The 15884-nt window shown below is 42.2% G+C and overlaps 1 protein-coding gene and 1 long non-coding RNA gene across 2 annotated transcripts in view; one reads left to right on the plus strand and one right to left on the minus strand.

Annotated features, from left to right (window-relative positions):
- SRP9 (signal recognition particle 9) overlaps nucleotides 1-10529 on the minus strand; it is a 49202-nt gene extending 38673 nt beyond the window's left edge. Inside the window, exon 1 of the mRNA XM_069236190.1 lies at nucleotides 10371-10529. Coding sequence (XP_069092291.1) covers nucleotides 10371-10445 — 75 coding nt within the window. The 5' untranslated portion in view covers nucleotides 10446-10529. The remainder of the gene's footprint in view (nucleotides 1-10370) is intronic.
- Nucleotides 1-15884, plus strand: part of LOC138296771 (uncharacterized) — a 338898-nt gene that overhangs the window by 37937 nt on the left and 285077 nt on the right. The window contains exon 3 of the long non-coding RNA XR_011203895.1: nucleotides 3242-3301. This is a non-coding gene — a long non-coding RNA (uncharacterized lncRNA). The remainder of the gene's footprint in view (nucleotides 1-3241; nucleotides 3302-15884) is intronic.

A 15884-nucleotide genomic window follows, 5' to 3' on the forward strand; every position in this document is an offset into this window, starting at 1 on the left:
GGTCTTATCCTCGGCCCTTTTTGTTATCTTAGACTACTGCCACTGCCTTGTCTAACAAGATTCCTTGTGTATTTTTTTTTTTTTTTTTTTTTAAAGCTAAAGAAGTTACTCCTGAATTGCAGTCTTCAAGTTTGAAAAACATGTAGCATCCTCAATGCAGAGCACTAGTGCTTACTTTCTTTACATGCATTGCTGCATACCACACGGCTAGCCATTGCTGAGGGATGACAGTGTGATTTCATATGGTATTGTCTAAAAGATCAAACAGAAAGATGCCCCCAAAACATAGCAGTGCATTTTAGAACCAACTACTCTCCTTACAAGAAGGATGCGCTGGTGGCACTTAAGGAACAAGTAAGGCTTTCTACAATGCAAAACAGTCAGAAGAGGAGGAGGAAAAATAATCAGTGTATTGCCTCCTTTAAAGAACGATACACAACACGACACAACAGAAAATCCTTGAGTAACTCTAAGGGAATCTACTTTTGGTCATTTCTATGAGCTCACTTCAGAAAGTGGTCTGTCTGTGTGCAGACCTGGAACTAATGTTAGGATATCTACCTCAAAGCACTCATCCACCATTACATGGCATGGGTCGTAACGAGGCCCACTCCTCACTCAGGTCATCTGGTGGAGGTGACACAAGAGGAGTCAACCAAAAAAAAAGTTAATACAGTTTGTGTGGTGATTGTAATTGTTCTATAAGTAGTATGCCCTGTTAGGGGATGGTGGTGGGACACTGTGGGCTTGGGAGGGATCGGACAGAAAAGTTACAACTACCTAATGGGCAATGTTTTTTATTAGAGTTACCTATTGGTATGATTAAAAAGTCAGAACCATAAGGATTATTACATTCTAAACAATAGGCTGACATGTTTCAGCCCCGCCTAAAGCACTACACCGCTTACATGCAGTGGACTTACTGTTTACATCCACACATCACCGTCACAGTGGGATCGATGTGAACGGTTAGTCCACCATACTGCAGGCAAGAATCCTTCTGATTCGAGTACCAGAAATGATCTTTTTTCCCCATAAAAGTGTTGGGACACAACAGAAGAGCATCAATTGCATCCGTAAAGTTAAAATATGTTTTTTGAATCAGTGACATGCGCATTGCACTGACATGTTTCTCACTGAACCAGAAAACCAATCCAAGCAGAAGGCAGAGATGTGGAATTCCTATCGCCCGAGACATATTGTTTGGGGTCAAGGGCAACAAGTTTTCATGTTTATTGTGTCATTGGAACAAGTAGGCCCAACACCTGCAGCACAAACCCTTTGGCTGCCAGTTTACAGAGAACGGAACTGCCTGCAGTTGAGGTAAGGTGTGTCCGTGTTTAATGCTGTTCAAACTTGTATTCATGGTTCGTTAATGAAAAATCTTCTTTATTAGGGTGAGCGCTGTAAATAAATTTTAATGTCACACTGTACTACTGATTGTGGTTCCAGTTAAAAAAAAAAAAAAAGTGTACACTCGTTTGAAAACTAACAATATGAGGCTAAGTGCAATGTTCGCAGAATGCTCTCTGATTAGATGCAAATGTTTGCAGAAGATTGTAAGCAAGAGTGACGATTCTTTGCTTACAAAATAAAATGTTCAGAAAAAAATGCAAGTAGGAAAAAAAAAAAAGTTTCGCTACTATGAAATTTTAGGTACCATTTCCTTGAAAAGTCATTTAGTAAAATGTGTTGATGTATGCCAGTATTTCCAAAAATATTCCTAATGGAAAAATCAGTGTAACCATTTTGAACAAGATTATGGGAAAGATAAAAATAAGCAAGCACTGGCAAAGCCAACCGACCCAACCTTTTTTGAGAGTCTTTTGGTTGCGTCAATGTGTGTCTTGTTTTGACACGGCTTTTTTAAAACACTTTATTGTTGTTGGAGGTGCCATGCCCTCACCATTGTAACACTGGCCAAAAAAAACTAACAAAAAAAACGTTTTTGGTCTCAAAAAAGCACACGTTGCCAACGGTGGCATAACAAAGGCCCCACAGCCCTTTTCCAGGGGAGACCCTTCAGCACAGCACCTGCCCCGAGTGAGACTTCATATTCTTTGCAGGGGGTCCCCTCCAGTTTCGTTACGCCACTGATTGCCACAGTAGTTCATGGCACGGGACAAAACTACTTTGTGCACCAATATGCTCCTAGTATAACAGAATACGATCACTCACAGTAAAGCCAGGCGAAAGAGAATAGAAGTTTAATAAAAATAAAATGTCTTTGTCAACGCCAGACCTAATTAGGGACCCAATTCTTCAAGAAAGTCACAAAAGTGAAACCATGGTACAGGTCTTTAAATTAGTGGCTTTCATGAATTCACATGAACTTACAGGAGTAGACCAGGAAATCTTACTCTTAGAAAAATATTTGTGAACTATATATTTTAGCACGAGCAAATATGCATGTGTATATTTGCTCATGTGAAAATCTATTGAGCATTTACAAGTTCACTTTCCCTTCAACAGCTTCCACACCCCACCCCAACCTGAACTTCTGCCACTGTCAGGAGTAAATTTCCAACCTCTCTCTTTATGGGAAAAGATTAGAGAAGACCTGGTGAAAATACTTAAAACATGCATTCCTGCCCTGTAACTATTGCTTATTTCTTCCTCAAGCCCCAGTATGTAGATCTGCGGAAAGGTGGCAAAATAAGGAAATTGCTATAGTAGTTGAAATTGCAAGTATTCAAACCCTACTATAGAAGTAGCCCTGGCATAATGAGAGAGGCTAGTATCAGAGCTCTTACATAATCCATTGCTGCCACAATTTGTAACTGCACTACATGGCACCAAAGAGACAAATAGATTTTTTTACAGGACAAGTAAATTTAAGAAGCTACCTGTACCACGGACAAGTGGATATTTTATTAAATTCCACATCCCTGAGAAGGGATACTGCTGATAAGAGGAGAGCGATCTCTTAGCAATTTCCATCTACTGGACATCAGGTATAACGTTTGAGATGGAATGACCATCAAGAATAAATTGAGTTCTGTATCTTTCACGAATCCCGGTCCGACGGCGAAATTTATTTTATTTATTTTGTTGAGACTGGCATAAGACAATAATATTGGACTAAAAACACTTATAAAGGATTGAGCTTTTGATTCAGGAGTGCCCTGATATCTGTTTGTCAACTTGCAAAAGGGGTTATTTCTCGGATGCAATGAATGAATGGAGGGCTGTCCAGTTTAGAAGCACGACTGACTTTTTTTTTTCTTTTTTTAAATTGCAGAAAGTTGAATGCCTAAGCAATTCATCCATCCAAATCGGTTACTTGCATAGATAACTCTCGGTAAGTAAACTCTTAATTGCAGATTAATAAAAATCATCTCAATGTACACGCGAGTAAAATTTCCATTAACAATTATAAAAATGGCAATAAGTTCATTAACATTTGCAAAATCAACGAGACCATTTAGTTTAAAGTCCAGTGCTAAGATTTAGCGGAGTTTGAGACAGTTACTGCAAAGGAGAGTCACAAGAACGGATGTAATATAAAGGGCACTACAGTGCGGAGGGGTTATTTATACTTCACAAGGGTTTGAGGTTTGCTGTGAAAGCAGCCTTTTCACTTGCAGCAGCAACTTTGTCGCCCTGCATGAAAGCTGAATGCTCTGGCCATTTAAAAAACATCACCACCTTAGGGGAATAGAATCTGATCTGAAGAGCCCTTAGGATGGGACATACCAGTTTCTGTCCAAGGTGAGTCACTCCTGGACAGATACAAAAACTTTCTTCTGTGTGACTGCATAAATAACATTAGGGGTCCGGCCAGGATTTCTTCCAAGCAGGGACCTTTTAAGAGTTCGTTAAAACATGGCTATTCAACCAACCGCTCATGAGTAGGCATCGTCTCATGGTTCATATTAGCAAGTTTGGCATCAGGGGTGCAACGTTGAAGTGGTTAAGATCCATTCTAGAGGGCAGATTTCAAGAGGTCTTGATGCCTTCATTTTCTTCTAGCAAGAGTAGCGTCTCGGTGGGAGTGCCCCAGGGCTCAGCCCTAAGTCATACAATGTTTAACATCTACATGACTCCTTTGGCTATTCTCGTCGAGTCCATTGGGGCCAAGATAGTGTCCTATGCCAATGACACTCAGCTATGCGTCCCTTTTAGGAAAGATGAGACACTGAAACAAGAAGTCATCAAACCATGCCTATCTGTGGTCTTCCAGTGGATGGGTTTGAACCAACTTAAATGTAACCTAGATACGACTGAGATCCTCTACTTTGGTCATAGTTTCACTCTGAAGTTACTGGCTCACTGGTCTGAGTACACTTCTCCACCTAATGCCCAAGTCAAAGTTGTAAAGAACTTGGGTGTTAAGATTGACAAACAGCTGACCTTTCAAACCCAAATCAATATGGTTTTAGGCACTTGTTTTTGCTTGATGTGCATGGCCATTTTTTTTTTTTAATACTAATTTATTTCCCGACCAGTTAGCACTACCGTTTTACTTGCCCTGGTAGTGTCCAGGCTGGATTATGCTATTGCCCTTTATGCAGGACTTTCTCAATATCTGCTGCAAAAAACTTCAGACTGTTCAGAACGCAGCAGCTCGCTTGTTACCTCACTTACCTAGGCGAGTAAGGATAACGTTACATTTAAACAACCTACACTGGTAACCTATCAACAAAGGATTATGTTTAAAACTTTAACACTCATGCATAAGGCCCTTCGCCAGAATGCTGGTCATCAACAGGTTTAATTTTATTTGCCACTCTAATCTCTGTGGTCTTCCTCTGGTCAGTTTGTCAAAGTTCCCAGAGTTGAGCAAGCAGAAACAGAAGGCAGATCCGCTTCCCTCCTGGGCCTGCAGGCCTGGAATAGCCTACCGGCCGAATTACATCAAGTAGTCAATAAATGTTCTTTTAAAAAAGAACCGAAGACTTGGCTTTTCAGCTCTTAATTGCTCTCCCTTCCTCGTCTCTCTTACTTTCCACTTAGCAACAGGACACTCCCAGGAGTAAAGGTGCGCTTTAAAAATCCTACAATTCATTCACATTCAGCCGCTGATTTCTGCTTTTTTTCCCCTTTCACTCTGTTGCCGTTCCTTTGTTTGCTCACTTGCCCATCACCATGAACTCTTTGGTGTAGGTGTACCCTACAAATACATTTACTAAAACCTAATAAACGGCAACAGTTGGTTATTAGACCGTATTGTATCGGGAGCTCATTCCAAAAGGTTTTTTGGTCTATAGCAAGGGACGTACCTCCTACTCTGGTGAGCTGAACTATAAAAAGGGCAAAAGGTTTACTGGCAAATCTTCAATGTTTTTCTTGGTGGTAAATTAGGAATATTTTCATGTATGTCTGGGGGGCTGTGGTCGGGGACATAAATATTACTGTGGCCTTTCCTGGGTGCTAGTGCAATTGCCTAAGATGCAGGAGATATATTTTTCGGGTGAAATACATTGGGGGCAGCCCTGGCAGCTGAATTTTATACTACCAGCAGTGTTTGGGGGAGGGGGGTTTCCTTACCAGTTCTGAACTGGAGAAAGCACTGCAGTAGGTCCAGCACTGATTCTATGCTCGGTCAGGCCATGACATCTCACTACTGTTCAATCAACAGCAGACATACTCATTTAGCAAATTTAGATGACAACTGCTGGCTGAGACTACAGCATTTATTTGACAATATAATTCCATGCACGAGGAGTCCAAAAAGGTTTGACGTTCTAAACCTTTCCTTTGGGCTTGATTGTGGACAGCACTGTGTTAAAAAGAGATATAAATAGTTGGGGGGATTAATCTTCTTTAAAGTTAAATTACAGACAATGGATATGTATTTTCTTCATCGAGACTCTGCCACCCACTGTTTTAGGAGTATGAAGGTCTAATCTACAATATTTCATCACTCTTATGTGCATCGTAGTATAGAGTTCTACCCAAGTGTTATTAACAATGTCACAAACATCTATTTCTCTCTCTAATAAGTCACAAATTATAAGTAAAAATGTAGTGGCAAGAAGCAGGAAACCAGAATACTTCACAGTGTACCACTTGTAGAATGTAAAAGGAGGCACACTATGCCAGTCACTGCTGAACGGGCTATTTTCCACAGTCTCTGTAATAATATGGTGTGATTAATGGCACTTTAGAATTAGCAGCATTAGTGGGGTCTGACTGTCACTATGCAGAATCTCAAGAAAAGAAGGCTAGATAGGTGGGTCATTTCAGTGCCCTTGTGCGGATGAAAAGTAATTGCCAGCTTACCAATATTTCGAGAGATTCTAGGTCATCCTGTAGTAGGCTGGTTGCTGTCTCCTATAAAACTATCTATAGTAACAGCACTTTGGGAAAGGAGCCTATTGGGGGCCACCCAGGTTTTTAAGGGAATAACCTAAGAATATCTAATTTCAGTGAATACACATTCTGTGTTCTAGAAGACTGATTAACAAATTCTGTAACGCAAGGGGCAACTATTTGTCAATTATTCCTAATCAATGTTACTGGATGTGGACCACTTCTGCAAGTAGAGGAATTCATTTTGCCCACAACCATCAGATATAAGGTTTGTAAATATAAACCAATTGTTATATTTGGGATTATCACTCTCAGAGATGGCATATAAGCTTTTTAGTGGCTTGGTAGAAATTGTGTCTCTACACAAACCTTAGAATCTATTGACTAGTTGGAGCATGCAAAAGTACCCATCTGAATGCAATTTCTGGTTGAGATTTACTTTAGATTATTCCAGAGTTTTCACAGGTCTAAACATTTTTTAGTTGAGTTGATAGCCATATGTTTGTTTTTTCTGGAAACAACTTGAGCTCAGCACAGGAGCTTTTCCTCAAGACTAGATGGCTTTCCATGGAAGTTTACTAACTGTAAATTTCTGCTGGTCAACAAAGATAGCAAATTGTTGGTTGCAATACAAGATGCATGTAGTGATCCTTTAGTATACTGGGGACACTAAAAGACGAGGATACTAATATGCAACTTGAGTAATGCTGTTTTCTTCAGTGGTGTATTCTTAACAGGGATGCCTTTACAGGATGCTGCGATTTACATGCATAATGTCATTCACACAAAAGCAGCTAGGCAAAGAAGTACTGCGTGTGCAAATCTATACCAAATTTCACGTAAGTGCAACCCTAAACAGTACTAGCTACTCAAGATCCTACTGCCCAGACAGATAAAACGAAGGACATCAGAGAAGAGCTTAATTCGAAGCCCAGCATCAATCAAAATCCAATGTATGAAAAGGAGCCGTACTTGGTATAACCTAATTCTTGTTGTTTAGGCACATCCAAAAGGTAGTTAATTAAGAATTCAGAGTTCACCAATTTCATCCTTAGTACTCAAATTTAATTCAGAGGCAGATGTTAGCACCGATGACAACATACCACATGTCAACGTTACTGGTCGATATGATTAAAGCCCTTAAGATTGTCATCTGAAGAAAACGTGATGGCTGTATTGGTTTCAAAACTTGAATTCAATAAAGAAGACGTTTGTACCATACCCACATGGTCTTCTTTTCAAACACTTGACCAAAAGGATTTGATTGATGCCGAGCTTTGAATTGAGCACTCCTTTAATGATATCTCCCATAACTGTAAACACAAGAGAGGATTAGCACAATGGTATCTCACAATAAACGTGTGTGATGGTAACCGATCATGGAAGAAAACACCAACAAGAAATTTATCCCTAGCACCATGAAAAAGGAAACAGCTATTTTTTAATGGCCAATTGGCACGGTCTGTGGAGGGAGCCCGAGCCGGCAAATAACAAATATTCTTTTCATTCAGAAAGTGAATGACCAATAAAGATGCCTTTAAATATTGTTTTTGTCACATCTGCTATAGGTTCAAGTACAGGTCAAATATCAGCTTATGTCTTCTTAAAAATCTCTGCTTATTTTTTCCATGGAGATTGGTGTTTACTATTCTTTCTCCGACAGCAAAGCTAAAGGATTTTATAAAGTGAACTGTATAGCAATTCTGCTGGACACACAACATTTAAACAGCCTGTATATGAACTGTACAAAATTTCAGTGATTAGGGAAGTGCTTTTTTGTAAATTTGAAGTGGGCTGAATACAAAGATTTTTAGTAGCATCAGAACACATCAGAATACTTTACTTGGTGATTTGGAAACGGCAAATATTTGCTGGAACCTGATTTTCAAAGATTATCATTTGTACACTATTCAGGGTTTATCAGTAAAACTAAATGTATGTTGTAAAATGTGTGGCCATTGCAATGGAAAATATCTGTCTGTAAACAACGTCCTACCACATCATGCTTTAGTAATATATTTTTTTTAAAGTGAGTTTTAAAATATGAACTGAGAAACATTTCTGTTTCTACCCTAATGAAAACGATATTAGTGAATTAAGAGGCAAGTTAGGGCCCATGGGTATCCTATACTTGGGCTAGGTCTTGATTATACACGAACCAAGTGTTTTGCCTATTAAATTACACAAAATAGTTTTTTTGTACAGCAGACACGCTGAACTCATGTATTTGAATGTGCTCTTGTATGTGATAATGTACAAAAAGACAACTTTGTAGATATAATATTTGTCTAGGATCACAAAGTTTGAAATGAGTTTACGGACTAAGTGCATTAGAGTTAGGTCAAGTAGATTACTCAAGTCACTAGACTAGGTAACATTTAGATATTTTTTTTTAGGCCTGCGTGAATTTAGTTATTTAATGGTTGTCACATTATGCTGCAGTCTGTGTATAAAACTGGTTTTGTCTATTAGATAGCTGAATTACTGAATTCTAACAAAGCAGCATGTATGTCTTTCCAAAAGGAAAATTATGACTCGTAAAAAAGATACCAGTGTCAAAATAACCCATCAATAATATGTAAATTTAGATTTCACCCACTTATGGTATGAAACATTGGACACCTTATTATAAGTAATGGGGTGTGCTATTTTTCAGCAACAGTATCAGTAACGCGTGGGGCATGAATGTCGAGGTTAATGTCATTAGATTTTTTTTTTTCAGCGGGCTATTATTTCTTCAAAAAATGCAGCAGGAAGGAGTACTTGAATGCTGCATCGTTGAGGTCTGTGTAAGGCAGCAGGGAGAGAGAGATTTAAGGTTAAAGAAAAGTTTTGCATGAGGGGTCAAATGAAGGGCCATCAGCAGTGGTCTAATCTCTTCAATATACGGACTAGAGGGAATCACTGATATGTTGTAATGAGGAGTCTCTCGCCTGCTTCTACAGGATGTATGATGAATTTCCATCAACTTAAACAGCAGGCTACTCCGTAACCTGCAAAACGATATTCAGTATCTAGATGTGCTAGGGTAGTGGTTTCCAACCTTTTGACTTCTGTGGCCCCCACTTTATCATTACTGGAACCCGGGAACCCCCACTTAATCACTAATAAAAGCTGGGGACCTAATCTGTTAATATTATTTAATTTTCTGAGCAGGCATGGGCCCCCTGAGGAGGATTTGCAGACCCCCAGGGGTAGCCAGACCACAGGATGAGAACAACTGTGCTAGAATAACAGAAAAGTCACAGGTAGAGTTGAGATTGGATTTTAGATCTAAGACGGAGAGCCTAAGCACAAGCCATCAAAAGATTTGTTATGTAAATGATACAGCAAACATTTAACCCACCTCCAATGCCCTGGCAAGATATGTCAATTTGCCATGTAAAGTATATATACATATACACACACACTGCCTTAAATGGGCCGGTACTAAGTACCATAAGTACCAGTACTTTTTTTTTTTTTTTATTAAAGGGAGGGAGAGTACCTGCACTTCTCAAGATAAACGTAATACTTTCAATTGGTGAGGACCGGCAATTCTCAGAAAAAAGCAGGTACTCGGATACAGAGTACCTGCGCTTCTATTTTTGCATTTCAAACAGAGTAAATATATATGTGCCTGCGCAGATGCTGAACTGAAAGCTGACGAGGTGGTCTCAGGTATGACAATCAAAATGAGGCAGAGATGAGTGAAGATATTTCAGCAGATTCGCACAATTCGGTTAAGTAGAGAAGACAACATTATAAGATAAGTGCACCAGTTATAGCTGGTGCAATTCTGTCAATCCATGCTTGGGTTCCTCCCCTATACATTGCAGGTCCCAGTATGAAGGTGGTGTCGGTTGTATTCCAATATGCTCATTCATGGCAATCTTTCGGTTTATGTGGAAGGAGATTCACTATTTTTTCTCACCAAATATTAAATGTGTTAACCTTCCGCACTTCCATACAAGTGGCTTGGGACAGTAATTTTCCCCTATTTTACTCAATCCGCATTCCACCAGCTGCCTTATGTTGGCTGGCGTTTGTGTTCTGGATCTCTCCGATAAGGTCACGCACTGTTTCTAAACTGTGCACGGGGTCAGTGCAGCGGATACGCGGGTCGTTAGCCTCACCTTCATGGGGTCGGTCTGGTAGAGCTTCTCGGCGGCCCTGGAGAACTCCTCCCAGGTCTGGTGGTAGTAAGGCATGGCTGGCAGCAGGCGCTGTAATCACAGCCGGTAGTGACTGGCTCCCATCACAGGAAACGAGTTCGAGGACGTCACGCCACGTGACCCCTACGTACGCCAGAGGGAGCATGCGCAACTTCTCCTCTTTCGGTTCTGAAGCTCAAAGACAGCTAGCTGGCGGTGAGCAGGAGGTGTGTTCGCCTCTCATTGGTCCGTGCACATGAGAGTGGGCGGAGCGGAAGAAAACGATAGAGTAGAAACCGGAGCGAGAACGTCTCCGTGGATGCTCTAGCTCCTTGTATGCTATATTTGTCTATTTGCGAACAAAAGTTTGAGATGGTTAGCGTTCGCTGGTGAAAGCCTGCTTTATAGTTTGTAGACTTTAGATAAGGCAGTAGTTTGTAATCGAACGGTGCTAGAGCTCGTGGTACAGGCATGCAATTTTCATCTTCACTTGGAATCTTCTTGTAGCATTTTTGGATATCATCTCTTCTCGGTTCCCAGAGGGACTTTCAGTTTTCTGCCCAGCATGGACACTTTATCTCTGGCGTATTTCAGGTTGTCTCTCTGTCGTGTTTTAATTATAATATTAACTTGTATTTTATGTGGTGCTACATCATACTTAGAAACCTATTCCCCTACTCCCCTCCCGTTCCCCCACCTCTCCCTGCCGTACACTGCTGAGTGCACCCCCTCCTGTTTCCATCGAGCCACCTAACATGCCGTGCTCTTCCTTACTCTCTCTGGAAAATAAGCTAGGCTCTCTAATCACCGCCATCTCCCAACTTGAAGCTACCATTTTAGTTTTAAGCTCCAAGATCTCGACTTTTCCACACACCTCAATTCCTTTGGCAAACACTCACCCTTCCACGAGATGCACCTCACCCCATTATAGTTAAGCATAGCCTGTCGCCTGCAAATCCACACAAGCACTCGAACGCCACCCTTCCTTCACTTTCACTTCCCAGTAACCCTGTTATCTACACTATTCCGACCATCTCCTCTGTCAGAACCACTCGCCCACCTAAACCCTCCCGAGCGCCCTCATATAAGTACAATATCCCTATCACCCCTCATAGCCCAAGTGCCCCCGTCACCAAAACAGTTGCGTCAGAGCTGCGCTGTTTGCTCCACAACTGCAGATCTGCAATAAAACACAAACTTGAAATCTCCGATACCATCAACTTGCACAATATTGACATGCTCTTCCTCACAGAGACCTGGTTCAACGATACCTCTCACTCTATGTTTGATCTCCTTGTACCCACAGGCTATTCTATACTTAGAAATGACAGAATTGACAAAGTTGGGGGAGGTGTTGCAGTCATCTTTAGAAACTCCCTTCAACTTAAGGCTCTTCCTAACAGCTCCTTCCACACTTTTGAATGCCTATCTCTTGAGCTTCAATTGCACCACCGCTCACCTCTCAGATTCCATGCTATTTACCACCCGCCTGGTAGCTGCCTTTCGTTTATGGAGGAACTCACGGACTTCATCAGCGACCAATACACGCAAAGTGACAATCAGATCTTCGTGGGTGACTTCAATGTCCACTGGGGCTCGCCTCAAGACACCTTTGCGAATTTGCTGGCCACCTTCCTCTCTGCAAACGATCTGATCCAACACTGCACAGAAACAACACACTCTAAAGGCTCAATCCTGGACCTTGTTATTTCTAAAGCAGGCTTGTTGACTATCGCTACCCCTATCCATGTAGACTGGTCGGACCACCTCCTCATCCCATTCTCTCTTCACCTATCACACTCTATAACTCTTGGCCAGCCTAAGAGGGCTACCTCCTGGTTCCGGGACACTAAAAATATTGACCTCAGTACCCTCTGTGATTCTGCTGTGCTATCACTTCCAAGGCTAGACCCGGACCTAGATGTTAACGAACTCACCTCCCAATGCCTCACAGTCCTAGCAGTCGAAATCAATAATGTCGCTCCTCTCCAAAGCAAAAAGAAAAGGCCCACTCCCTCAGCACCTTGGTTCAACAAATCCCTCTATGAAGAAAGGAAGCTCCTAAGAGCCCTTGAGAAACAATGGAGACAAGCGCCCTCCACAGAAAATTTGGCCACGCTTCGTTCAGCAAGATCCAAGTACCACAAGCTCATCTTCCTTGGAAAAGCGTCGCACTACAAATACCTCCTTGACTCAGCCAAAAATAGACCCAAAAAACTATTCGACCTCATCAAGAACCCAAACAGCTCTCCCCCAACCTCCAAATTGGAAGATTCCACGAAGAAAGCAGCGGAATTCGCTGTATTCTTTGAAGAAAAGGTAAAATCACTTGTAGATCAGGTCATTCATCCTACCCCTACAGAGGAGCGCAAATCCTCAACCATTTGGCAAAACTTTGACCCCATCTCTGATGATGCTCTCCTTAAATGCATCCTCAATACAAAGCCCTCTAACCACTCTCTTGACCCCATCCCTAGTGCCATTGCCATTGACTTCTATACTTATTCTCTTTCCTATTGGACCTCTATGGTCAACCTCTCCCTCAGTCAAGGCTCCCTTCCTGTCTCCTTCAAAACTGGGCAGGTCACCCCTCTGCTAAAAAAAACCCACTGCTGATGCGAACGACCTCAACAACTACCGTCCCATCACTAACCTACCCTTTCTTGCGAAAATCACAGAAAAATGTGTAGCGAAACAACTCTCTCGCCATATCAAGGAAAATAATCTTTTTAACAATTTCCAGTCCGGCTTCATTCAAAACTGCAGCACTGAAACAGCCCTGCTGCTAGTGATTGATGACGCGCTGCGGATACTCGACTCAGGGGAGTCCTGTCTTCTAATTCTTCTTGACCTTTCTGCAGCCTTTGACACTGTCAATCACAACACTCTCCTTAACATTCTTCAACAGAGAATGGGCATGGAGGGCACTGTGCTCAAATGGTTTGCCTCCTTCCTCTCTGATAGATCACAAATGATCAAAATAGCGAACAGTCTCTCAGCTCCTTCAGCGGTCAGGCAAGGTGTTCCTCAAGGCTCCATACTTGCACCCACACTGTTCAATCTCTATTTAGAACCCTTGGGAAATCTCCTGAGTAAATCCGGGATCCACTATCATCTATATGCGGATGACACTCAGATCTACCTTAAGGTGGCCTCCACTCACGATCTCTCCTTCCTTAGCTCTACTCTCGACTCCATTCAAAACTGGATGTTAACTCATCAACTGATTCTGAATCCCTCCAAAACAGAATTCCTCCTCCTCTCCTCCTCACTCTCTCATCCCCCAGTGCAATCATGGATGGATCAGATCAATCTAATGAACAATAAGCCCATCATTGTCGAGAGCGCAAAATCCCTTGGTGTCATACTCGACAAAAAACTCAATCTACTCGCCCACATCAACTTCATTGCAAAGTCTGCTCGACACCAACTGCGCCTTCTTTGGGGGATTCGTCGCTTCTTCCCGGAGTACGACCTTAAAACCCTGGTCCAATCGCTGGTTCTCTCCAAATTGGACTACTGCAACTCTCTTCTTACTGGCCTTCCTAAATCCCACCTTTCCCCCCTGAAGTCTATTCTCCATTCAGCAGCTCGTTTCATATATGGGGCCAAAAGAAGCGACCACATCACACCCATTTTATCCACCCTCCGTTGGCTTCCCATAGAGGCAAGATCTATCTACAAAACTGCATGTATCACCCACAAAGCCTTGCACTCCTCCTCCCCTTGCTACCTGGTGAATAAACTGAAACTCTCTGGGGGCTCCAGACCATCACGCAATGCAGAAAAGTTATTGCTTGAACCTCCCATTTTCAGGAAGGAAAGATCGATGGCCCAATCCTTTTCAGGCAACGCGGTGAGAATCTGGAACTCACTTCCGCCTCAGCTTCGGACCACCACCTCTTCCCAGGCCTTCAAAACTGACCTCAAAGCTCTCCTCCTTCAAAGACACTTCCAAATTTAATTCAAGCCCTCTGTTTTCTGAAGGAAGTCCTTCCATCATAGGAAAATCTGTTCTCCATTCCTATAGAAGTGCCTTCCCAGGGTGTTTTTGTGTTTTGAGTGTATGCCATTTAGTGCAGTATTATACCTCTACCTGTATTTTATACTCTTTTGTAACATGCACACGGCACCTTTCCTCTTACAACGTATCATTTGCTACCTCTTATATCTTGTTTGCTTTTGATTCATGCACAACGGCCACCACTGCCTCATGTAACGTAACTATAGTTTTAGTGTTTGTGTGTCTACCATTCATTGCAATTTTTTTACCTCTACTCGTACTTTATTTGCTCTTGTAACCTGCACACGTCACTTTTTCCTTTCGTAACGTATCGTTTGCTACCTCGTGTATTTGTTTGCTCTTGATACTTGCACAATTATCACTATTGCCTCTTGTAATGTAACGTTTGTTTTTGTAACAGGCTCACTTGTAATTCTTCTCCTCTTGTATCTTTATTTTGCCTATTGTGAAGCGCTCTGACACCTTCGGGTAAAGTCCGCGCTATATAAAAACGCATTAAATAAATAAATAAATAAAATACTTCCCCCACTTTTGCAGCCGACAGCTGAGCAATTGAAATTGCAGGGTGTAGTCTTATCTTTCCAACATTCTCTTTATGGTTCAAATCTGTTTATGGATATTTGGGATGTAAGAAACAAATTACACAGCTGTGCGCCTACAACCTCATCAGCCGGCAGCGTAGATGATCCATCTTTCACTCGGTCCAAGAAGGGGTCCGGCAGGGAGTGTTGTTACGGTTTGGGCTTAAATGCATTATTGCTCTTCTCACAGCAGACAACAATGAACAAGAACAGTTATCACAAGGAGGAAGAAAACAAGCAAAAAAGAAGGAAAAAGGGAGAAAAATAAAGATGAATACCACAGGACTGTACTCTGCCTCTCTGCGCCTTGCTTCCTTGCGCCTTTGCCCCCATTTGTGCCTTTCTTAGATTGATGTATTCCGCTTGTGCATTGTGCCGTTTACCGTATTTGTGACTGTATTCCGTATTCTGTGATTTGCCTTTTGTGCCTTGTTCTCTGACCTTGTTGTCAGGACAGGACGCTCCCCCGCCGTGCAGCGCACCCTGCAGGTGCCCTGTCCCTGACTGCCGCTGCTACCTGAGTTCGAGGCCCTCCTCCACCCGCAGGCCCCCGCCTGCGCCTCATCCCTGGTGGCCCAGTGGTGGGCAGTAAGGTTTGCTCTGTCGTGTCTGTTTCTGTCTCTGTTTCCTCACCGTCTCTCCCTGTTGTGTATTCTCTGTATTGTATTGTATTGTAATCACGTTGTCACTGTTATTCACTGTTATTCCATCTGTGCCCTGTGTCCTAGTATCTGTTACTGTTACCTAGTAGTCTCGTTATCCTGTGTGTTGTACCGCTTCTTGCTCTCTCCCCTTGCGCGTCTCCCTCCTCCTCTGACCCCCCCGCCCTCAATCCAGCGCCATCCGCCCGCTTCCCTGACTCCTTTCTCCCAGCCTACACCCCCTGCCCTC

The sequence above is a fragment of the Pleurodeles waltl genome, chromosome 5 (genome assembly GCF_031143425.1).
Source record: "Pleurodeles waltl isolate 20211129_DDA chromosome 5, aPleWal1.hap1.20221129, whole genome shotgun sequence".
Lineage (NCBI taxonomy): Eukaryota > Metazoa > Chordata > Amphibia > Caudata > Salamandridae > Pleurodeles > Pleurodeles waltl.